Source organism: Mus pahari, chromosome 17, assembly GCF_900095145.1.
Source record: "Mus pahari chromosome 17, PAHARI_EIJ_v1.1, whole genome shotgun sequence".
Taxonomy (NCBI): Eukaryota; Metazoa; Chordata; class Mammalia; order Rodentia; family Muridae; genus Mus; species Mus pahari.
In genome coordinates this window covers 1486319-1509020 of record NC_034606.1, presented here as the reverse complement: position 1 = coordinate 1509020, position 22702 = coordinate 1486319, and the positions used below count along the sequence as shown (strand labels likewise).

Here is a 22702-nt window from a genome sequence, read left to right as displayed (position 1 = left end):
GGTCTGGTTCTATTCATACTTCTGTAATACATTAGTTGTAAAAATGTGAGAATAACACAGTTACTATCTCATAGAGTGTGTGTGTTGGCTAAGTAATGTAAATGTTTTAGTTTCCGGCTTTTTTTTTTTTTGGTGGGATTATAGATACAGATCACCTCGACCCGCATGGCTCATGGATGTTTTTAAAATTATTTTAATTAAGGGCAGGCAGGGTTGTTCTTCCCTCCCCTAACCCCCAGGGCAGAGTAACACAGCACAGTTTACTTACTGCCCTGCTTTTCCTGTTTTATGCTTATATACATTTGGTGGCACAGGTGCAGCTGGGCAGCGGTCACAGGTCCACTTGTGGTGTGCTTACTCGGTAGTTGTCCACCTTATTTTTCACAGGATCTGAGACCTGGAGCTGACAGCTTAGGGCTAGGTTGGCTGGCCAGCTAGCCTCGGGGAGTCTGTTCCACAGATGGAATTACAAGCGTGCACAACCATGACAGACTTTGGGGGGCTGGGGATTGACGGGGAGTAAAGTTTAGGCATAAAATTCAGGTCCTCATGCTTGCAAGGCCAGCACTTTACTGATTGAACAATCTCATCAGCCCTGGGGGTGCTAGTGCGTAAATACTAGAGGCTTTCAGCTTTTTTTTTTTTTTTTTCTTGAATGCTACATTTATACAACGGCCCAAGTTTCTTTTTCTTTTTTTTTTATAAGCTTAATTTATTTTATGTATCTGAGTACACTGTTACTGTCTTCAGACACATCAGAAGAGGGCATCGGATCCCCATTACAGATGGCTGTGAGCCACCATGTGGTTGCTGGGACTTGAACTCGGGACTTCTGGCAGAGCAGTCAGTGCTCTTAACTGCTGAGCCATCTCTCCAGCCCACGGCCCAAGTTTCGTAGCAAAATGATTTTAAAATTATTCGTATTGCGACTTTTTTTTTTTTTTTTGATTTTTCGAGACAGGGTTTCTCGCGACTACCTCTTTACTTCTGTACACGTATGTGTGCATCCAAGCGCAGGCCAAAGACAACCTGCTGGACTTGGCGCTCCCCTCCCACCACATGGCTTTGGAACTCATTCGTTTGCTTAGCGACAAGCGTATTTACCCGTTCTGCCACCTCACCAGTTTAGGTTTTTCTTTTTTTTTATAATTGCGGTCCCTGTGCAAAGTCGGCTCCCAAGTACACGGTATAAACCCGCCACAAAAGGTGTGTGTGCGTGTGTCCTACGGAGCGGCAAGCGGGAACATCAGCGGCGGGTGGACGGAGATGCCTCCGCTCGGGGTGAGCAGTCACGCGGTTAAGCGGCGGCCCGGGGTCCGCCCGGAGCACGCCCGAGGCAACATCAGGCGGAGACCAGCCCAGGAGAGGCCAGGTCGCTGCCGCCTCGCCACCGCGCCCTGGGCCGCCGTAGCCAGCTCCCATCGAGCGCCGGTTCTCCGCGGTGTCAGCCCGCTGCCGCGGAACGAACGCCCGGAACCGAAAGCCGGAGCCCAGGCCACGCGGCTGCCCAGCCGGTGTTGGAACCCGGTCCCCATAGCAACCAACTACCGCGGACTACTCTCGCGAGCGCTGTTCCGCCTGTGACCCGGGCTGGCTTCTCTTCCGCTTCCGGTCCCACAATCCTCTGTCGGCCTAGAAGAGCTTTGCATTGTGGGAGCTCCTTCCTTTCTCGCTCCCCGGCCATCTTGGCGGCTGGCGTTGGTGAGTGAGCTCTGCGGGGTAGACGATTAGGCGGCTCGGGGAGCTGCGCTAGTTGGTGTTTGACGCTCTGGATTATAATCCTCTCTTCTGTCCTCTGTGTATGCTAGGTTGGGGGTTGTCCCGCACCTAAGGCAGGAAGATGGTGGCCGCAAAGAAGACGGTGAGTGAAGCCGACCGGGCCCGGAAGCCGGTTCACGTGGAGAGCTGGGTCTGGGCCGGGGCGGATAGATTTGAGCACACTGGGTGGACAACATGTCGCTGACGTTTCAGGGTCTCAGCGTGAATCCGCGTGGCTCTTTGTGTGGCCTCAGGCATTAGAGGGTTCAGGTCCAGGAATCTGTTCAAGTCTCAAACGTTTGCATTGTAGAAAAAGTCCCTGGAGTCGATCAACTCTAGGCTCCAACTGGTTATGAAAAGTGGGAAGTACGTGCTGGGCTACAAACAGACTCTGAAGATGATCAGACAAGGCAAAGCGAAGTTGGTTATCCTTGCCAACAACTGTCCAGCTTTGAGGTAATGGAGGGAACCTGAATGTGTGTGGCCTATTGGATATTCACTGCGCTATCCAGCATTGGGAATAATAATGATGGTTGCTTTCTGATGTTTGGACCTTGCTTTGAGAGTGTTTTCTGTAAATGTACCTTTGAGGCACATTGTGTGACAGGAGGTACACAAATGATACACGCAGATTCGGGGGGAGCACGATCCCGAATTTTTGATCGTCTTTCAAGGTTTGAAGTGTTAACACTTCGCTGCATGTGCCTGTTTTAGTTTAGAAAAATTCTGCCTGGATTATGGAGGTGATGGTATCAAAAAATCACTTATTTAGCAGGTTCCAATTTTCTGAACATGTTCATTCTTGATTATAGTTATTAACTTGAACCTAATAAGTATTTTAAGTAAACTAAAGAAGCTTGTGTAGTATATGCTCCTTGATTATTCTATGGCAATTGTACACCTCTTCAGTCTTTTATGTAGGTGTCTATACTTAGTGGCAGAATTTGGAATGTTTGGTCTTATTTTGAACCTTTGCCAGTCGATTTATAGTGGCAGCGTAGACATTCATTACTAAATTACAAGCTCAGACTCAGTGGGTCCAGGCTGGAGCTTCAAGTTCATTTCTCATAAGCACTTTGGAGCACTGTTGGTCTGTGGGGCCACATTCTAAGCTCAAGGTTCTCTGGAATTTTCATATCTTAACAATTTGTATCCCTTAACCTGGCACTGAAGTGTTTATTCTTTGGGTACTATTATCAGCAGCACTTATGTAGTATTCACTGTGTAGTAGGTGGTTTAAGAGGGCTGACTTTTTTAGGTTTCTGACCCTCCACTCCACCTTTCTATTATTCTTTGCCTTAGATTTTTTTCGATAAACTGGAGTATATACTTGTTGCTGACATGAGATTTTCCTAGAGTTGGGAGGTGGCTGATGTGACTGCTGGAAACTGAACTTTAAGAGCAGTACAAGCTTTCAGTGAACTGTATCTCCAGGCCAGCATTGGCTTTTTTATATCTATTACACCCTTTTCTAGTACTCCTTTAGTTTTTAAGTAACTTACACATTTTAAACTTAGTAAATTGAAACATGAATACAATGTACTTAATATTGGATACTATATCCAAAAAGTAGGTATTTAGTAGTTAATTTGTACAATGCACTAGTAAAGGATCAGGTCAGTTAGAATCTTTTTTTAAGGAGTTGGAAGTGGCCAGGCGTGGTAATGCATGCCTTTAATCCCAGCACTTGGGAGGCAGAGGCAGGCGGATTTCTGAGTTCGAGGCCAGCCTGGTCCACAAAGTGAGTTCCAGGACAGCCAGGGCTATACAGAGAAACCCTGTCTTGAAAAACCAAAAAAACCAAAAAAAAAAAAAAAAGTTAGTAGTGATTTAGATACTGTTAAAAAAAAAGCCCTCACCAATTTGCCACAAGTCTGTCAGTACCTTGGTATGGCATTTTATCTGACTTTTTGTTGTTTCCTAAGGAAATCTGAAATAGAGTACTATGCCATGTTGGCTAAAACTGGGGTCCATCACTACAGTGGCAATAATATTGAACTGGGCACAGCATGTGGAAAATACTACAGAGTATGCACACTGGCTATCATTGACCCAGGTATGGTTTTAAAATTAGATTTTTTTTCTAATGTAAGTGCTTATTAGACAGTGGCTTTGGTTCCTGAGTTCAGACAATTAGGACTTTAATATTGAAAGAGATAATGCCATAATTGATAATGCATGTCAGTACATTGTTATCGGCTTTTTAACTTTGTTAAGAATTTTGTTTAATGAAGCAAGTTCTAGGACAGCTGGGGCAGCACAGTGAAACTCTTTGTCCCTCTCCCCCTCAACCCCTCTTACCATACCCCACTCCCTTGGGAAGAAAAGTTTGGTAGGTGAACGAGATAAAAAGTAATCTCTTTGTTGCTTGGGAATAAATAGTTTGTGGTAAATGCCTGCATTCTATTTTATTTTGAGCTTAGAGATTTTAGTTGCCATGTAGAACAATGCGAATATTCTCGCTGTTCTGATTCTGTGATAATCAGGACAGGCTAGACATTCGCTATAGTAAGACCATGCATGTGTCCCCAGACCTAGTTCTTTACTTCCGTCTGGTTTTCTAAATGCTGGTGATAAACCAGGTCTGATTCATTATTTGTATAGGATGGCTGAGATTATACAGTATTTTTAATTGATTTTAAGAGTGACAGCTGCAACAATTTGCACATAGTGCTAATCTGCCTTCTTACCTAAAGAACATGTAGGGGAATTCTGTAATTATCAGTTGCCATTAAATGACTTGTAAAACTTATTTTATTTTCTAGGTGATTCTGATATTATTAGAAGCATGCCAGAACAGACTGGTGAGAAGTAAACAAGAAAGTTTTCCTTTAATAAAACTTTGCCAGAGCTCCTTTTGAAAAACATGGCGTCTGTTTGGGTTGTTTTCTTCTTCCTAACACCTAGCTTCCTGGGGACCACAGGCAAGACTTGGGTGAGAAGTTACACTGCTTGGTTTCCATTTTGCTGGGGTTCTGTTTAAAGATTGTACACTGTATCACTATGCAAAATGCGTGGGCCAGGGAAGTGTTTCTGAGTGTATATTTCCAATATTGAAATGCACATTTGTGGTGATATAATAGTATCTAATCAGAAAGTCATTTGGTGTTTTTAATCACTGTATACTGAGGTAAGCTCTCTCACTTAAACCTAGAGTTTGGCAGTGCCAGGTAGTCTAGCCAGCTTCCTCTGGGGAACCTCTCCAGCCACCCTAAGTGATAGAATTGCAGGCTGGCACCCACCATTTATTTTATATGGGTGCTGGCAGTCCAGCTTCAGTCCTCAAACTTGCACAAAAAGAGCCTCTAAGCTGCTAATCCCTACCTCCTTGTAAAGACATGCTCTGGGTTCTAGTCTCAGGGTGTTCGCATTATATTTTTGGGTATGTTTGAGAGGCATTAATATATCAAGATTTGTGATGGACCAAAGCTGTGGATTTTGTATGCTATTTTGAGAAATTTAGAACTATTTTCCTTTACAAATTAACTATTTCCTACTTAGTTCCTTAAAATGAGATTTTCTGTGTTGTGACTTGGCTACAGGCATTTAAATATTTTTTTCTAGGGCTTTGTAGGTAGTGATAATATGAGATAATTTTTTAATTTTTGTGTAGTCATTGTGTTTGCAAAAAAGGGTTTAAAATGCAGAGGTACGTTTAAAAGCTATATGGTAGGGAAGAACCTTACTCTGCTGTGTTTCATGGAGACTCTGTAAGAAGTGCCATTCTGCTGTTTCTAAGGAGCAAAGGTCACTGTCCCACATCAGTGGTGGTAAAAAGTGGCGTTTTAAGTGTTCAGGGGATTCTAGCCAGCTGGATTTAATCCACAGCTCTACTGGGTGGGTATAGAACATTTTAACTGCAAGCAACACTGGCAGACACAGGTTGAGCTTGCTATAGGAAGAAAGTCTAACCTAGTTAAAAATTGACCTTTTTTTTGTTTTTTTTTTTTTTTTTCGAGACAGGGTTTCTCTGTGTAGCCCTGGCTGTCCTGGAGCTCACTCTGTAGATCAGGCTGGCCTTGAACTCAGAAATCCGCCTGCCTCTGCCTCCCGAGTGCGCCACCACGCCCGGCTTAAAAATTGACCTTTTTTTGTTGTTGTTTAAATAGCATTAGTCACATCTGATTCTTACTAAACTATGGTTTTAGAGAACTAAGGATTCAGCATTTTCAACTTTATGTCACATAAATTTGAGTAAATGTTTTCCAGTGCTTAAGCAGTTCCCCATTAGATTTATGACTGTCTAGTCTGGAAGTTTACATTTTGTCTTGTTAATAGTAGTTTTCAATATTGTGTCCATTTATCATTTGCTATTCCATCTGGTTCAGAGTCAAAGCAACCATTGGTCTACTTAGTATAAACCCCCCTAAGTTCCATCTTGTGAGAGACTGGTGGCGAAGAATAAAATTGTCCCAACTAATACTGAGCATTTTAAGATGTTGGGGGGGTTGCTGTACACTGTTTTCTAGACTCTGGGCACTTGCATATAGCATTCATTTGAATGTCTGCCTAAAGTGTTTGTAGAAGATTTGCATGTATGGGTGTTGTGCTTGTCTACGTACCACTTGCAAGCCTGAGGCCAGAAGAGGGCATTGAATTCCCTAGATCCTGATTCATCAGCAAAAACAAGTGCACCTAATTGCTGAGCCACCCTCCAGCACAAAGATTTATTAGTGTGTGTGTGTGTGTGTGTGTGTGTGTGTGTGTGTGTGTGTGTGTATGTGCGTGCGCGCGCGCTTTGCCTATGTGCGTTTAAGTGCACCATGTGTATACCTAGTGCCTAAAAGGCCAGTTGCTGCTCTTGGGTCCTCACAGATGATTGATAGCAAGTGCACTTAATCCACCAAGCCATGCTTCACTTAAAAAAAAATGTATATAAAAAATGTTTTGAGACTTGCTAAATAGGTATGTGCTCAATGTTATGACAAGAGCACTGTGACATTTGTTACAGGTAACATACAGGCTTAAAGAGGTTAGTGCCAACAATGAAATTTTAAAATGCTGATAACACCTGAACAAGCTTAATTTTTTTCAAAATATTATTTTATGTGTTTTGCCTGTGTGTATGTTAATGTGATACCTTGGAACTGGAGTTACAGGCAGTTGTGAGCTGCCATGTGGCTGTTTGGGAATTAAACCCCGGTCCTCTGGAAGAGCCCTACCAGTGCTCTTAGCTGCTGAGCCATGTCACCTCCCCAGCCCTGGAAGTTAATTCAAAAAAAAAAAAAAAAAAAACTTAAGCTTTTTAAGCTTAACTATGTCTGCATGTGAGTATGCCTGATGAGGGCATTTGATGGCCTTGCACTTAGAATTAACTGGTGAGAATGCAGCTGCCTGGTGTGGGAACCCAGTTCAGTTCAGCAGTAGACACTCCGTCTAGTCCCTAATCTATAACGTGGGTTGGCTGCAGACTTGTGTATTGTATGTGGCATCAAGGAGAAAATGGTAGGGATGGTTTTGTGCAGCTAGAGGGAGGTTGAGCAAAGAACAGCCAACTTGAAGCACTGCGCCTTATACCTTAATCTTTGTATCATCCAAATTAATGCTTTGTAACGAGAACATTTATTTTGAGTCACAACATTGACCTCTAGAAAAATTACTCTGTTGAGTGTGAAGCATGGTAAATGTTTTTCCACCCGCCCTTTGGGAGAACATTCTGATCAAAGTACTTGAAGTATCAGTATAAACTTAATTATAGTATTTTGAGTATAAAAAACTCATAGTAAAATTCAGTGGCTTGTCTGTCCTCTTTTAAAGCTAAATGCATTCTTTCTTGCTTTTTTTAGAGACAGGGTTTCTCTGTAGCCCTGACTGTTCTGGAACTCACTTTGTAGACCAGGCTGGCCTCGAACTCAGAAATTCACCTGCCTCTGCCTCCCAAGTGCTGGGATTAAAGGCATGCGCCACCATGCCCGGTGGCTAAATGCATTCTTGAAGTGATACTGTAAGTTCCCCTTGACTTGTCTTTTGCACTTGATATGCAAATTAATATGTCCTTGCCTAGCTATTCTGTATATGTTAATTCATAGAATTAACAGGATGCTAGATGTCAGTGTCTCAGTATATAGATCAGGCTGGCTTTGAACTCAAGGAGCTATCCCTGTTTCCCAAATTGTCACTGATTTGAGGGCTGGAATGTGGCTCGGTTACTTAGAGTGCTTTCCTGACCCACCAGGTAAATTAGTAATGTTGGTGCATGACTGTAATCCTCAACACTTAGGAGGTAAAGCAAGGGGCCATATGTTACATAGTGAGTTTGAGGCCAGCTGGGGATACTTGAAATCCTACTTTAAAAAACAAAACAAAACAGCCAGGCAGTGGTGGCGCAGCCTTTAATCCCAGCACTTGGGAGGCAGAGGCAGGCGGATTTCTGAGTTTGAGGCCAGCCTGGTCTACAGAGTGAGTTCCAGGACAGCCAGGGCTACACAGAGAAACCCTGTCTAGAAAAACAAAAACCACCTTAGTTTTGGGCTTCCCCATGGATATTTCTGTAAGTGTGTAGTATTTCTGTGATACAGACTACATGGTGAATCAGTTCTGATGTTTAGGCGATTCCTAACTAGTGACATTTCTCTACAGGTCTCCCTTGTATACATTAAGACCATTCGGTTTGATCTCAAATGGCAGCTGTTTCCAGAACCTGCCAGTTTGTACTTTCCCTAGCAGCATGCAAGGACCTGTATTTCCACATTAATAACATCACTAGTGACTGTGCTGAGCTGATGAGCTTAAAAAATATGTACAACTATACAGAGAAACCCTGTCTCGAAAAAACAAAAATAAATAAATATATATACAAACTCTGAACCTGCTTTTCTCATGTATGCATAGTTTATACTTAAAGCTAAGCTTGGGATTGGTACCATTTGTGTTTGTGTTCCCAGTGCTCTGAAGGTGGAAACAGAATTGGGAGTTTGAGGCAGCCTGAGTTATACAACTAGTAAATAGCATGACCCCTAATCAAATTTAAACTAGGAATTTTACTCAACACTATTTTCAGGAATGGTGAATTTTAATATTGTGTAGAAATCCAACTTATTACAGAACATTTGTCTCTGTGACTTACGCACATGTCCATATACACATCAAGGTAAATTCCAGTACAAAAAATAGCAATTTGTGGAGTCATTTCTGCTGAAAATGAAATTTCAGTGTTGCAGCAGAAGGAAATCATGTCCACAGTGCATCATGGGACACTGCACAGCTTATTTATTCTCATGGTAAACTCAGAATTCAGGGTTCCTTCCCCCACCCTCATTGAAATTAGACACCTCAGTGTCTCCATTTTCTCATCCAGCAGTCAAGCAGTCCAGTGTCTTCTGTACTGTTGTAATTTGCTTTACAGCTTGTAGGTCTACTTATGGTGTGAGGCTCCACTACCTTTGTCAAAATCCTTTTTATGATGGTGTACAAATATACATAAAAGCACTTCTGGTCTTCATCTGTATTTTAGGCGATTTTCCAAAGCTTCCATTCTTTGAGTCATTTCTTCTAGTAAATCTCAAATTAAGGAAAAGGAGTCTGGAATATCTGTTTTAGCCTACAATCAAGTACAATTTGATTTAACTAACAAGTTAAAAAAACTTTCCAGTATTTTAAAGCCCTTGTACATTTATAGTAGTTAATTTAACATGCCTTTAAGACTATAAAAAGTAGTTCATATTAAGCGTATTTTCAAAATATCCAGATAGTTCAATTTGAATTTACTTTTCCTCATGATAAAGAAGAAAAAACTATCCAAACCAATGTTGCTTATAACTAGCCAGTGTCACGCTCATAGTTGGGAAGGTATGAGGTGCATCAGAAGACTGGCATGGGAGTGAGGCCAAAAGCTAGGGAGTAGGGGAAGGGTACAGAAAGAGGCTACAGAGCTAATGCTTGTCTTCCCTCTAAGCCATCTGCCCCCATGACAGAGTGAGTCCAGCTTTATCTGTATATCTACCATCAGGAAGACTTAGTCCACATGGAGGACCAGTGTCACCCCACCCCTTTACATGGGGTGTGGGGTGTTCTTATGTAAGCCTGTTGGCACAGGAGTAGTTCAGAATTAAGCCATTTCCCTATGGACTAGTTGACACTGAGGTGAGTATCGGCTGGCTTTAGTAAGCTTACTGTAATTTTAAGTTCAGAGCAGCTGGCAGTTCAGTGTGTTAAAAAAAAAACTTACCCAGTGCATTCCTGTTTGAGTGAGTCATTGTATCCAGTTTGCTTGGTAGAATCTTCCTTCAGCCTTGTAATATAAAGGATCTCTGCTACCAAAAACAAAAGGGAAACACCCAGCTCCTTAAAATCTGCACATATGCGGGGCCTCTGGTTTTAGGGCGGAAGGTTTAGAGGCTTGATGGAGTTTGAAACTTCTTCCTTTTATAGTGTACTTTGCCTATCAGAGGTGTATATCCATCCTTTTTTTTTTTTTTTAAAAGACATGTTTTATGTATGTGAGTACACTGTAGCAGTACAGATGGTTGTGACCCTTGATGTGGTTGGGAACTGAATTTTTAGGACCTCTGCTCGCTCTGGTCAACCCTGCTTGCTCAGTCCCTGCTTGCTCCAACTCAAAGATTCATTAATTACTATTCATAAGTACACTAGCTGACTTCTGATGCACCAGAAGAGGGCATCAGATCCCAGTACTGGTGGTTGTGAGCCACCGTGTGGCTGGGATTTGAACTCAGGACCTTCGGAAGAGCTGCGTATATCCATCCTAATGTAGAGGTTTAAGTGTCTCCCCCTTACCCTTTACATGTTGCCAGATTGGCCGTTAATCTTCCTACACTAGCCAGCTAAGTGGTTGCTTGAATGGTCACTAAGCTTGGCTTGACCTCAATTATCCAACACCTATACAGCTGCCTCTTACAGAAAAAAAAATCCTGGTTCCGTGTTGCTGCCTTTTACAATGGAATCTATACAGTTATTTGTAAAGTTTTGCTAGTATATATAGTTTTGGTCTTTTGCTTGTATTGTAATGCTGACTATTGGTCCCCAAGCCCTGGTTGGCCCAGGAATGAGAGCCTATACTACCCAAGTGACCTTATGTAACCTTGCCCCCCTTCCCCAAAGTTATCCCTGATGGGTGAAGAAGGATGCCTACAACCAATAGCTAGGCAGAAGAGAGGTTATTTTCCTGGCATGGGATCTGATGGAAAGAGGAAGGAGAGAGGAGAAAGCTGCCATAGGGTGAGTTATGAATACATGGCTATGAAGGCTGGCTGATTGGAATTAAGAGCAGCCTAGATGGAACATGGAAGTTATGATTCGGGGTTATTGATGGGTAAATAATTTAGCATAAAGGGTGGATATCTGCCTAGCTCTAGTGCTGATTAAGGCTCATAATGAAAGTGTTTTTTTACCCTGGAACTGAATGATCAAAAGTGGGGCAAAAACCACCAATTGTATTTTTTTTTTTTTTTTGGTTTGGTTTTTCAAGACAGGGTTTCTCTGTGTAGCCCTGGCTGTCCTGGAACTCACTCCTTAGACCAGGCTGGCCTCGAACTCAGAAATCCACCTGCCTCTGCCTCCCGAGTGCTGGGATTAAAGGCATGTGCCACCATGCCTGGCTTGAGAGTAAATATTTTTGACAACAGAGTATCCTACTGGAAAAGGATATAGCGCTGGGTTAATTTTCTTACTTCTTCATTTGCAAGGTTCTGGAACAGTATAAGGTTTTCACATTTGCATTGGTCCTGGTTTTCTTCCAAAGGGTTTCCTGAGAAAGCAGATGAAGAGAGTTCACCTCTGTCTTTACCACACTTCCATACATAATAATGGGACTAACCAGTGTGTAGGAACCTGTAAAGAAGCCTTTCCCGTGCATCCAGATATAGGGAAGTAAATGCTGATGGAGGGCTTGGTTGGCTGCAAACAATGGAAGGGACAGTGTACTTGGGGTGGGAGACAGTGGCTACTGCTTTAGTTTAGTTTTTAGTTACTGCACTTAATTTCCTCGTTCCCACTTTAAAATCTAAGTCTGTTAGCAAACTAAAAGGCTGCTGTACCTTATCTAGTAGTGATTGTTCACTTGAAATTACCTGAAGATTTCGTTGAGTGGAAAAGTTTTTGTGTAGACCGTGAAAGATTGTCTTCTTCAAACAGGAATCTATGTTGCACTGCAAAATTAGAACAGGAAAGTAGGTCTCTGATCTTTATGGTGACTGGCTCAGATTCTGTGGAGAGAAAAAAGTGGATTCAAATCTGTTTCCCATGACTGTCTCAAGCAGCCACCAGTTGAGGTAAGGTGTTCAGCAGTCCTCAGCTTTGTTGTAGAGCTTTGCTTTGAGACACAGTGACAGAAAGACTTGGCAGAGACAGTAGCTACCCACTGTGGCTTAAGGGACAGAGTGAAGCTACCCTGTCTGTCAGAGGAAAGGGCCCTAGCTGACATTTAAATCCTAACTGTCTTTACAATGTCTACAGAGAAACTGAGGCAGAAGCCCCAAGGAAGACTGACCATAGTGCCTTTTAAGACTCACCTGTTGGCTGGTGGGCCTGCTGCGGCAGGTCCCATGCTGCTGAGTCCTGTCTTCCACCAGAGTCTTCTAGAGCTGAATGGAAAGAGATGGCCAAAGGGAGTGATAGTTCCACACATGCTCTTCAGGACCCAGGGTCTTTTGGTGTTTGGTAACACCAAGTATTCAATAAAAGCAGTTTGACTATGTTAGAGCAGTTCTCTCCAGAAGAGAACTTAACTTACATCTAAAGAATGCCCCATGCCACGTCAAGAAGGCGATGATGTAAAAAAGTTGAAGTTGCTAAAAGACCCAGTACAATGTGCAGCCCTACCTACCTAAGACATTCCACTAGGAATGAAAGCCACAAGGCAAAGCTTGCTCTACCCTTAGGAATCTGGAAGGCTTTCTCCTTGGGTCCTCTCTTCACTCCAGAGTTCTTTGCTTCAGAGGAATAAGGCATCATTTAAATTGGATCTTAAGGGTGTCTGGACCCAAAAGGCAAAATGGGTATTATGTGTAAGTATACCTAGGTCAATTAGTGAACTGGAGAAAAGTATAGTAAATGTCTAACAGCTAAAGGATAGTCATTCTAGAAATAGAAGTCCCTGTAGGAAGGCACCCTTTAGATGCTCAACAGTGAGCCCTCAAGGACAGGTATCCCCACAAATTTCCTCAAGTAGTACTTATTTTTTGGTTTCTTTAGTGGTGGCTTCTTGCTTAAACTTCTCTAGGGTTTAGTGAAAATTGAGAGTAGTATATTAAAACATTTAGAATGGGGGCTGGAGAGATGGCTCAGTGGTTAAGAGCACTGGTGCTCTTCCAGAGGTCCTTAGTTCAATTCCCAGCAACCATATGGCGATTCACAACCATCTGTAATGGGATCTGATACCCTCTTCTGTCGTGCAGGAGTACATCCAGATAGAGCACTCATGCATAAAATAAATCTTAAAAATCTAGTACGCTATTTGGCACAGCAAGACATGGTAGCTATCACACGGTCTTCCCCTCTTCAGTTTTCTGGGTGCAGTGGTCATCAGGGAGGCATTTTTCTGAGCACTGAAGAAACGGTTTGAGGCTTTTCTCCAGGGTTCATGCTGCCCTGTGGCTGGCTAAGGTTTACCGTAGACACATTCTATAGTACCTTCACAGACACCTTCTTTCAGCTTTTCACTTATTTCGCCCATTGTGCTGAAGTCTTCAGCGTAGAAGAGATGCTTGGCAGCAGGCTCAGAGGCAATCTCCTGTAGTTCTTCCTCAATGGCTTTTCCTATCCCAACAGCATACATAGTGATGCCTAAGCAACAGAAAGTAGAGCAAGATACCATTGCGTTCCCACCGTCTGGACACGGCTGTGCCCAGAGTTAGTTAGATATTAAGTTGTGCATTTGAAACGTCAATACTAACAACCCATTTATAGCTTCTAACACTTTTATTTTGGACCTATGAACAAAAGAGGATCCTAGAGGTGCAGTGTCTAGAAGCGGGTAAACAGCTAAGGCACAGATTTATTGATTAGCTGTCAAGGGGGTCAAGTAACAAATATTCATTGTTCTCCTGAATTAGCCTCTGGATGGTAGGAAAAGTCTCATAGCTTGGTAAAATGGAGTTTTCTGGGAAAATTCTAAGCAGGTTAATTTATAACATTATTTAGTTTACAAACAAAATAGGTCCTTACCATATAGCTAAGGCTGGCCTGAAACCTGGGTTGTTATCCCCCTGACTCAGCCTTTGAGTGCTTGGATGGTCTAACCTCAAAAGAAAATGAGAAGAATATTAACTGTCTTGGTGCCAAGTGGAGCTGCCTTCTGCCCACCTTTCTTGAGTGGATGGGTGGGGTGGGGCATTGTCTTGAACAGGAGTGAAAAGTTAGAAAGGTGAGTCCGCAGACCACTGGAATCCCAGTCAGGTAAAGAAGAAACTTAAAATATCGTCCTGAGATTTCAAAGGAGTCTTTAGACTCCATTCCCTCATTTGAAGGTGAATTAAGCAATTGAGCTTTGCTTGGCTTCCAACAGTTTTCAACACTGGTATCTTATTCTGGCTAAGCCTGGTTGAAGAGTGCCCTTAAAGCCAATGGGCAAAGGTGACACCTTGTTCTGAGTCTGTGTAGACTACAGTTGAGCTCAGCGTATTTGGGAGCCAGTAACCTTGCAGACAGTTTCGTCCAAGAGGGAAACTGCTTGTTCAAGGGCACATTTAGTTTCACCCAGAAAAACTGAATTCTTTAAGAGGATGTCAAGCTGGGCGTGGTGGCGCACGCCTTTAAACCCAGCACTCAGGAGGCAGAGGCAAGCGGATTTCTGAGTTCGAGGCCAGCCTGGTCTATAAAGTGAGTTCCAGGACAGCCAGGGTTATACAGAGAAACCCTGTCTCGAAAAACCAAAAGAGCTAAATATCTGCTTCTACTAACTGCCTTTGGGCAATTTGAAGCAATTTGTATGTGGAAATGTAAGGTGGGTTAGTTTCAATGAATCTAATAAAAGGCCAATTACTGTTTTGGGAGGAAAAAAGTTGTCCCTAGTACTTTTTAAGAATGCAGGCTATCAGGCTTATGGGTTATACTTGAGCTCTAGCTAGCTAGTCTAGAGTGAGCAACCAGTTTTATTAACTACTCAGATGAGGTGCTCCTGGGGATAGACAACTCTAATGGCTCTCTTACTTAACTCTTGGGCAGGGAAAGACTGAACACCGAGGTAAGAAAAGCCTATAAAATGGACTCTTTCATTAAAAAAAAAAAAAATTGTTTGGAAACCATCAGCAATTCTGTGAGGGAGGATGGAGTTTGCCAATAGGTCCAAGAGTATCCTGTTTTTTATAGACTGAGCAACTGTCAGTCATCTACATCTGGGCCCATCTAGGCACAAATTCTAGAGAATCTCCCGTGGGACTGCATGCATTCTTTTTCTTAGCAATGTGCCTTCAGTACTTGAAGGCGTTTGGCTGGGAAGCAGGCTGCCGACCTCGAGTCTTCTCATCTCACCAGAGGAAATCCATATATACTCATCATGAATCAGCTCCAACATCCATCCCGGCTTTTGGCCTCTCATGAATCAAAGGCCACACTCTTCCACATGTATGCAAATAAAGTCACCCTTCAGACCCTCCCTGCAGAATACACAGTTTTTCTCAGGAAAACCCCAGAGAAAGAGTTGAGTTTTGTGGAGCAATAGGAACTTGGACCCATCCAACTTTGTTCTTTTCAAAAGCCAGGTTTCTGCCAACATAGGTCTCTATCCAAAGACTTCATGACTTCAGAATATTCACTTAAAGACTTGACCAAAAATCTATTCATGCTTGTAGTTCAAGTACTAGGGAGGGTGAAGCAATGAGTTTGAAGCTGTTCTGTGCTACATCATGTGTTTCAGGCCAGCCTGAACTACAAAGAGAATCTTTCCTCTTTGTTTCTGTTTCTCTCTCTTTTTCCCTCCCTCTCTCCCCCTCCCTCCCCCTCCCTCCCCACCCCTTCCCTCCTCTTCCTCTTCCTTCCTTCTCCATTTTTTTTTTTTTAAGTGTCTTGTACCAGGTGATGTTTCAGTGGTTAGGCCCTGCTCTTCCAGAAGACCTGGGTTCAATTCCCACTCCTATATGGTAGGTCAAAGCTCTCCCTAACTTCATTTCTATGGGCTCTGACACCCTCATATAGACATACATGTAGACAAGACACCAATGCATGTGAAAATAAAAATAAAAAGTTAAAAGTATACTTGTGTCAGTAAAGTTGCCACCAGAAATCCATCTTATAGAACATTCTCCAGGTGACTGGAGGAAACACACCAGCGCATTAAAACACTTCTGTGCTGTGGTTAATAACACTTGCTGAGGTGGTTCTCTCTACTGAAGCTCACACACTAGGTGGTAAATCCCATGACCCAGGCTGAGGCCATTTTATTTAGCATCTCCAGGGTCCCATTATGGCCTGTAGGTGGCAGTATTGCCAAGGTGTATTTTTAATGGCTTAGCCAACAATTTTTGGTTGCTCAAACACTGTCTAAGACCAGCTGTGAATCTAAAAGACCCACACTTTGAGTAATATAAACCACAACTCCATCCCATTTTACCATTGGCCTTGGCTTTACTGGCCCACTCAGAGACATCATCCTGAGCCCGTCCGTCGGTGAATACGATGGCTACTCTGGGTACCTGCGTAGAGGGGGGCCTGGCCCCTTCTACTTGGGTAAAACTTCTCTCAAACATGTGTTTCAGGGCCAGCCCAGTCATAGAGCCTTTGCCCATGTATTTCATGTGGGCCACGGCTTTCTTCATGTCCTTGGCTGAGCTGAAGGCCTTCAGGGTAAACTCCGTTCGGACCTGTGTGGAATACTGCAGCAGCCCCACACGAGCAGCTTTGGGGGAGACTGCCAAGGAATCTATGATCCCAGTGACAAAGTGCTTCACAGTCTCAAAGTTCTCTTCTCCAAGGCTCTTGGATCCATCTATCACAAAGACTAGGTCAATTGGGCCTTCAGTGCATCCTATAGGAATGAAAGGAAAGGTCACGTGGTTAAAAAGTTAGAGATCGTGTGTATACAAAGGATAAAAAGCGTGCTTCAGCCGGAGGCATAGGTTTGGAGAGCCAGGGTTTTGTTCTTCAGCTAGCACACAGGATAGGCAAGTGGGCATATCACAATTACCATTTTTCCAGATACTCTATTATGTTTGAGTTCCCAATTATTAACACCAGTAATTTCCCTAAATAAGCTACACACTATACACACATTGTAAAGGAAATCACACACTGATTACTGGCAGCTAGACCTTTACTGTGCACAGAGTACAGTAAATGATTAGACCAGTGGTTCTCAACCTTCTTAATGATGTGACCCTTTAATACAGTTCCTCAGGTTGTGTTGACCCCCAACCATAAAACTATATTCATAACTGTAATGTTGCTACTGCCATGATTATAAGGGTCTGTCACCCCTTACAGGAGTTGAGAACCACTGGATTAGGCTAGACCATGGCCGTTCCTTTTGCCTTGTTGCTGGAGGCTGAGATACACAGTGCTAATGTTTTGACTGACAGATGAAGATATGCTTAGTTTTTCCTCAGCCATTTCCTCTTCCAAGAAGCTTACACAGTAACCCAGCTGTGTCAGCTACTCTCTGAATACCCTAATACATTAATTTATTCAACCAAAGTCAATGTATTGAGTATCTGCTTTGTGCAAGGCAGTGGACACAGCAGGATTATGATAATGACTAACACAAAGTGTCAAATGCCATTTTGCTTAAATCCAATGTACCCTATGCTGTGTACATGCGGTGAGATAATTATTTAAAAATGTGTTGGGCTGGAGAGAAGGCTCAGTGGTTTAGAGCACTGACTGCTCTTCCAGAGGTCCTGAGTTCAATTTCCAGCAACCACACGGTGGCTCACAATCATCTGTAACGGAATCTGATGCCCTCTTCTGGTGTGTGAAGACAGCTACCGTGTACTCATCATATATATAAAGTAGATAAATAAAATCTTAACAAACCAAACAAACAAACAAAAACAATGTGTCTTTCTCCCTTAGTCTGAGTTCTCCTTCAATAGATACTAAGATTTTGGGGCTCATAATGTTTGACACACAATAAGTATTCTATATATTAATACTGACAGAATAACAGAACCTAGTAGTATCTATTTGGTAGCACATGTACCTCTACTAGTACTTACTAGGTACGCACTCTACTATTAAGACTTAAAGAATGTAACTTTAAAAAAATATTTTTGGGAAGCTTAGATGGTTAACAGTAAAAAGAAAAACTTTATATAAATACATAGGCAATTTAGATGCTAAGACACTATATGTAGGGTTGCATAAGAGAATTGTACCAATTCCAAATGGATGATCTCATTTCAAACAGTCTACAGTATGTTATTATAATATTTTCTTTTATATAGATCAAGCAGCTGTCTAATCTTTCAAAGTAAAGTACAATAATAAAGCAAGTAAAAGCATATATATGCAAAATTACTTCTATGCCTGGCCAGCAGAAAATGCTAATGTGAGTGCACCCACGTGTGTGTGTGTGTGAGTGTGTGTGTGTGTGTGTGTGTGTGTGTGTGTGTAGGGGGATAGCTGGGGGTTGAGGTCTCTCTTTTTAAATTTTATTTTGTTTTATGTGTATGAGTGTTCTGCCTGCTTGTATATGTCTCAAATTTTCTGGAACTGGACCCACAGATAGTTGTGAGGTAGCATATGGATGTTGGGAATTGAACCCAGGTTCTTTGAAAGAACAGATAGTGTTCTTAAAGATTTATTTATTTATTATATGTAAGTACACTGTAGCTGTCTTCAGACACTCCAGAAGAGGGAGTCAGATCTCGTTAAGGATGGTTGTGAGCCACCACGTGGTTGCTGGGATTTGAACTCAGGACCTTTGGAAGAGCAATCAGGTGCTCTTACCTGCTGAGCCATCTCACCAGCCCCCCAGATAGTGTTCTTAAGCACTGAGCTAACTCTCCAGCCCCAGGGTTTCTCTTTCTTCATTAAATGCTTGTCTTCATTACTCAATCTATTGATTCATCATAGAAAGGAAATCAGAAAAGACTCAGATGCCATGCATGTGACTCTCTAGCAGATGTCAGGGGTACTGGAGTAATGTACAAGCCGCTCCCCTCTATATACTCTTTGCTTACAGAACAGAACCAGTCATTGTATTTACTATCTACTAAATCAAAGGTGTTCTGGTGGCTGTTGTTGCTGTCTGCATATACATTTAAGATTATGGTGGGGGCTGGAGAGATGGCTCAGCGGTTAAGAGCATTGACTCCTCTTCTGAAGGTCCTGAGTTCAAATCCCAGCAACCACATGGTGACTCACAACCATTTGTAATGAGATCTGATACCCTCTTCTAGAGTGTCTGAAGACAGCTATAGATAAATAAAATCTTGAAAAAAAAAAAAAAGATTATGGCAGAAGGAGGGCTAAGGAGTCTATTGCCTGAAAATGTTCCTAAAAGCCATTGCTTCAAAACTAAATGGAAGCAGTGAGCCAGTTTTGGTCACTTACGCTTGCAGTGCCTTCCATCCTCAGCTAGGACAAAGCCCTCTGAGCACTTGCACAGATAGGAGTTCCCATTGTTCACACACATGTGCTCACAGCCATGCTGGGTTGACTTGCAGACATTCTTCCCTAGGGAAAATGTGGGGAGATGAACAACCCATTATTGTAGAAAGAAGCTATTGAGAACAGTAATGTTGGGTATGGTAAGGAAGTAATCCATCTCAAAGACACATCTTTGCTAAAATGATTACCTTTGCAGTCTATGCCAAAACAGGCCGAGATCAAGGAGCAGTTTCCCTCAGAGCTCTCTTGACCCTACTGGACCTGGTGGATTTCCCATTTGGTTTTAGAATGGCTATATAGGTGTTGGCTTCATATTTCTTAGTAGAGATCCCAGATACCCCATGCTGGTTGTCTAATGAGCATTTCTCATGGGTGAGGTAATTTGAACTTTTTGAAGTAGTTAATGACCTTTTAATCCTAACAACACCCTTGGGGCATGGCTAGGTACACATAGAGAATAAATGCAGCTATGGATGCCATGTATCTGAGTTGTACAAGGTTGTCTGGCCAGAGGATAGCCCAGTTGAGGCACACTTCCCCGAGTCTTCACTTTCTGATTGTATGACACCCCTGAGCTTCTGTCTACCCTTTAAAGGAGAAACCTTACATGAAATTAGAATCTGCAATGACAGATACCACTAGGAAGGGGGGAACTGTGGGATTTAATTTAGGGATCAAATTGTAAGGCTAGAAATAGTGCCTTGTATCCACCTGTTCAAGGTATTGACTGATACATATGTTAAATGAATAGAAAAATTGGCTCATCCAGACATGTGGACAGGACCAAAGCATGATCTCCATAAAAGAAGGACTGCAGTGTGCAGCTAGAAGGTCAAACAGTGCAGCAAGGCAGCAGAGGCCAGCCAGGGCCCCAATGCACTCAGTCACAGCAGAGCCTCTCTCTAGACACAAGCCCTGCTCCTGGAGAAGAATGGTGCTCATAATTCTCTACTCAGCTTTGCTGACAAGTGCAATGACCCATGCTCTCAAGGAGTCTGTGAGGAAACTGCCACAAAGCAACCTCAAAACCAAATGAATTTGCTTTGTTTAACCAAGAAAGGGCCATTCTACCCACTACAGCAGAGTCAGAAATCCATATAGATATTAAGCCCCACCCTGAAAGAGAGCTATCATCTAGAAAGGGAAGAAAGTCTAGACCTATATTCAAATCCTGGCTTGACTGAGCTGCTCTTTCTTGTAGCATAACTGCTAATTTTATGTAAACTTTGGCTGGTGATGGTGCCCAATTTTTGTTTTGTTTTTTGTCAAGCACAGGTCTAGAAGTGGCTGTACCTTGTATGTGAGGCTAACATTTAAATCATCAGATTCTGAGTAAAGCAGACTGCTTTCCCGAGTGTGTGTGGGCCTCATCTAGTCCCATGAAGGCCTTCAGAGCAGGCTCAGAGTCATCCTCCTCACCAGCCCTCACAATTTCATGAGCCAATTCCTTAAAGTCAATTTCTCTTTTTTTTTCTCCCCCTTTCTTCCTTTATCCACATCATGTATGTACATGTTCCTCTGCCACATAAACACTGTTATCTACTTTTCTGGAGACTCCTAGGATGAGTCTATGTGAGTATCTGTGTGCACTCATGCATGTGCTTATCTTCTTCAGAAGTCCGAAGTCAATATCTTCTTCAGTCACTATCCACTTTATTTGTTGAGACAAGGTCTCTCTCTCTCTGAGGAAGTGGCTGGCCCACAAGTCTCCGGGAGTCTCTGGTATTCGCCTCCCCTCACTGAGGTGACAGGTGTACTCTACCATGCTTTCTTTTACAGAGCACTGGGGATGGACCTCGGGTCCTCATGCCTACACAGCAAGCTCTTTACCAACTGAGCCATTCTCTGAGATCCCTCCGATGCTTTCTTTCCTTTCCTTTCCTTTCCTTTCCTTTCCTTTCCTTTCCTTTCCTTTCCTTTCCTTTCCTTTCCTTTCCTTTCCTTTCCTTTCCTTTCCTTTCCTTTCCTTTCCTTTCCTTTCCTTTCCTTTCCTTTCCTTTTCTTTCCTTTCCTTTTCTTTTTTTTTTAAAGATTTTATTTATTTATTATATGTAAGTACACTGTAGCTGTCTTCAGACACTCCAGAAGAGGGAGTCAGATCTTGTCATGGATGGTTATGAGCCACCATGTGGTTGCTGGGATTTGAACTCCGGACCTTCGGAAGAGCTGTCGGTGCTCTTGCCCACTGAGCCATCTTCCCAGCCCCTCCGAAGCTTTCTAATGGCTCTGCTTGAGAAACCTGCCCTAGAGAAGCGAATGGCAGGTCTGTTTTAGTTGTTAGTTTGGGTTTCTTTCCTCTCTTAAAAACCCACAGACCCTCCCTCCAGCCCTTCTCCTACCTTACATATATGGTCTGCCAAGAAGAAAAAGAGCTGAAATTATCTTTTTGGTCCTGGTAGTCAACTGCTACCAATGATTCTAGATTTTCCCATCAGCTTGCTAGGCACTAAGTTAGGCCCTGTACGGCTACCCAGCCACCATGCAAGAGCTGAGAGAAAACAGAAGAGAAGCCCGACAGCTTAGGACTGCCACTGAGAAACTCCCGAAGAGCCCAGAGTCAGCTCGCTTGATCCCTTGGAAACACCTTCAGAGCACCCAGAGTTGGAATTTGAGTTTGTGACATGGTTACGAATGGTACAGAGGTAGAATGTGAGGATCCAGTGAAGAGCTGTGCCCAGCTCCACATGCAGCGCTGTACTTACTCCTGCAGTGCTTCCCATCCTCAGCCAGCCTGAATCCCTCCAGACACCTGCAGACGTATGACTCGCCACTGCTCACACAAAGGTGCTCACATCCGTGCTTAACCTCCTGGCAGACATCTTTCCCTGAGGAGGGTACAGTGATTAAAACAACCACATCAACAAAAAGTCTCCGTGGACTCCCCCTGGAGATCCATCCATCTTGGGCTCTGGACTGCTGCTTGAGTAGGAAGGTGAAGCTGGATGAAGTCTGGTGCCTCTGGATTGACTTCAGTCTTCAAACATTCCCACTGACATAGCCACCTCCACTCTCCAGCACCAACTTTAGTGTCTCAGGATGCAATCCAGCCCCAGCGGTCTGCAGACACAGCCTCTGGTATCACGTGAAGGTGTTGTTGATAAGGTTACATAGGGGAAAGCTTTAAATTGCTAGCACTGGGAGCTGGTCTTACCTTTGTCCCTGGCATAATCTATGATTTAGGAAAATCATGTAACCTCTTAGAATCTTAGCTTTCCTGTCTGAAAATGAGAGTAACGACTCCAGGTACTCATCTTTCTTTCAAAGCTCTTTAGGAAGAGTTTTGAGAAGTCAGAGAAGAGGACTGGCAGAGATGAGATCTATTCGCCCAGTCGTGCACACTGTTCTTTGACTGTTTTGATGTCATTGGAATTTTAGGGACAGAACCCAGAGCCTTATGTATGCTTGGCAAGTGTTCTACCACTAAGCTGTATCCTTAGCCCAT

General features: G+C 43.0%; 2 protein-coding genes and 1 non-coding gene across 8 annotated transcripts in view; 2 read left to right on the top strand and 1 right to left on the bottom strand.

Moving 5' to 3' along the window:
• Positions 1 to 1598: 1598 nt before the first annotated feature.
• Positions 1599 to 4625, top strand: Rpl30 (ribosomal protein L30). Its single transcript, XM_021216912.2, has 5 exons — positions 1599 to 1701; positions 1809 to 1861; positions 2069 to 2214; positions 3684 to 3814; positions 4524 to 4625. The coding sequence occupies exons 2-5, from the start codon at positions 1841 to 1843 to the stop codon at positions 4571 to 4573; spliced, it is 348 nt and encodes a 115-aa protein (XP_021072571.1). The 5' UTR covers positions 1599 to 1701; positions 1809 to 1840; the 3' UTR covers positions 4574 to 4625.
• LOC115062493 lies at positions 4206 to 4337 on the top strand. The gene has a single exon (XR_003842444.1). It is a non-coding gene; the product is annotated as a small nucleolar RNA SNORA72 (small nucleolar RNA).
• Positions 4626 to 8736: 4111 nt separating the features above from the next.
• The window catches only part of Matn2 (matrilin 2), a 142070-nt gene continuing 128104 nt past the window's right edge, over positions 8737 to 22702 (bottom strand). Inside the window, exons 11-18 of one of the 6 annotated variants that reach the window (XM_029548256.1) lie at positions 21963 to 22085; positions 19204 to 19326; positions 16265 to 16678; positions 13348 to 13500; positions 12228 to 12299; positions 11787 to 11921; positions 11366 to 11464; positions 8737 to 9252 (exon numbers count right to left, since the gene is read on the bottom strand). In XM_029548256.1, coding sequence (XP_029404116.1) covers positions 9197 to 9252; positions 11366 to 11464; positions 11787 to 11921; positions 12228 to 12299; positions 13348 to 13500; positions 16265 to 16678; positions 19204 to 19326; positions 21963 to 22085 — 1175 coding nt within the window. In that variant the 3' untranslated portion in view covers positions 8737 to 9196. The remainder of the gene's footprint in view (positions 9253 to 11365; positions 11465 to 11786; positions 11922 to 12227; positions 12300 to 13347; positions 13501 to 16264; positions 16679 to 19203; positions 19327 to 21962; positions 22086 to 22702) is intronic. The other 5 variants (XM_029548255.1, XM_029548257.1, XM_021216544.1 and 2 more) reach the window with 5 other exon arrangements.

Bases quoted from the DNA above. Each gene is read 5' to 3' on its own strand.
- Rpl30 (XM_021216912.2), top strand. From the start codon at position 1,841: ATGGTGGCCGCAAAGAAGACG. The intron at 1,862-2,068 runs GTGAGTGAAGCC...TTTGCATTGTAG, and splicing joins TGGTGGCCGCAAAGAAGACG to AAAAAGTCCCTGGAGTCGAT. The intron at 2,215-3,683 runs GTAATGGAGGGA...TTGTTTCCTAAG, and splicing joins AACAACTGTCCAGCTTTGAG to GAAATCTGAAATAGAGTACT.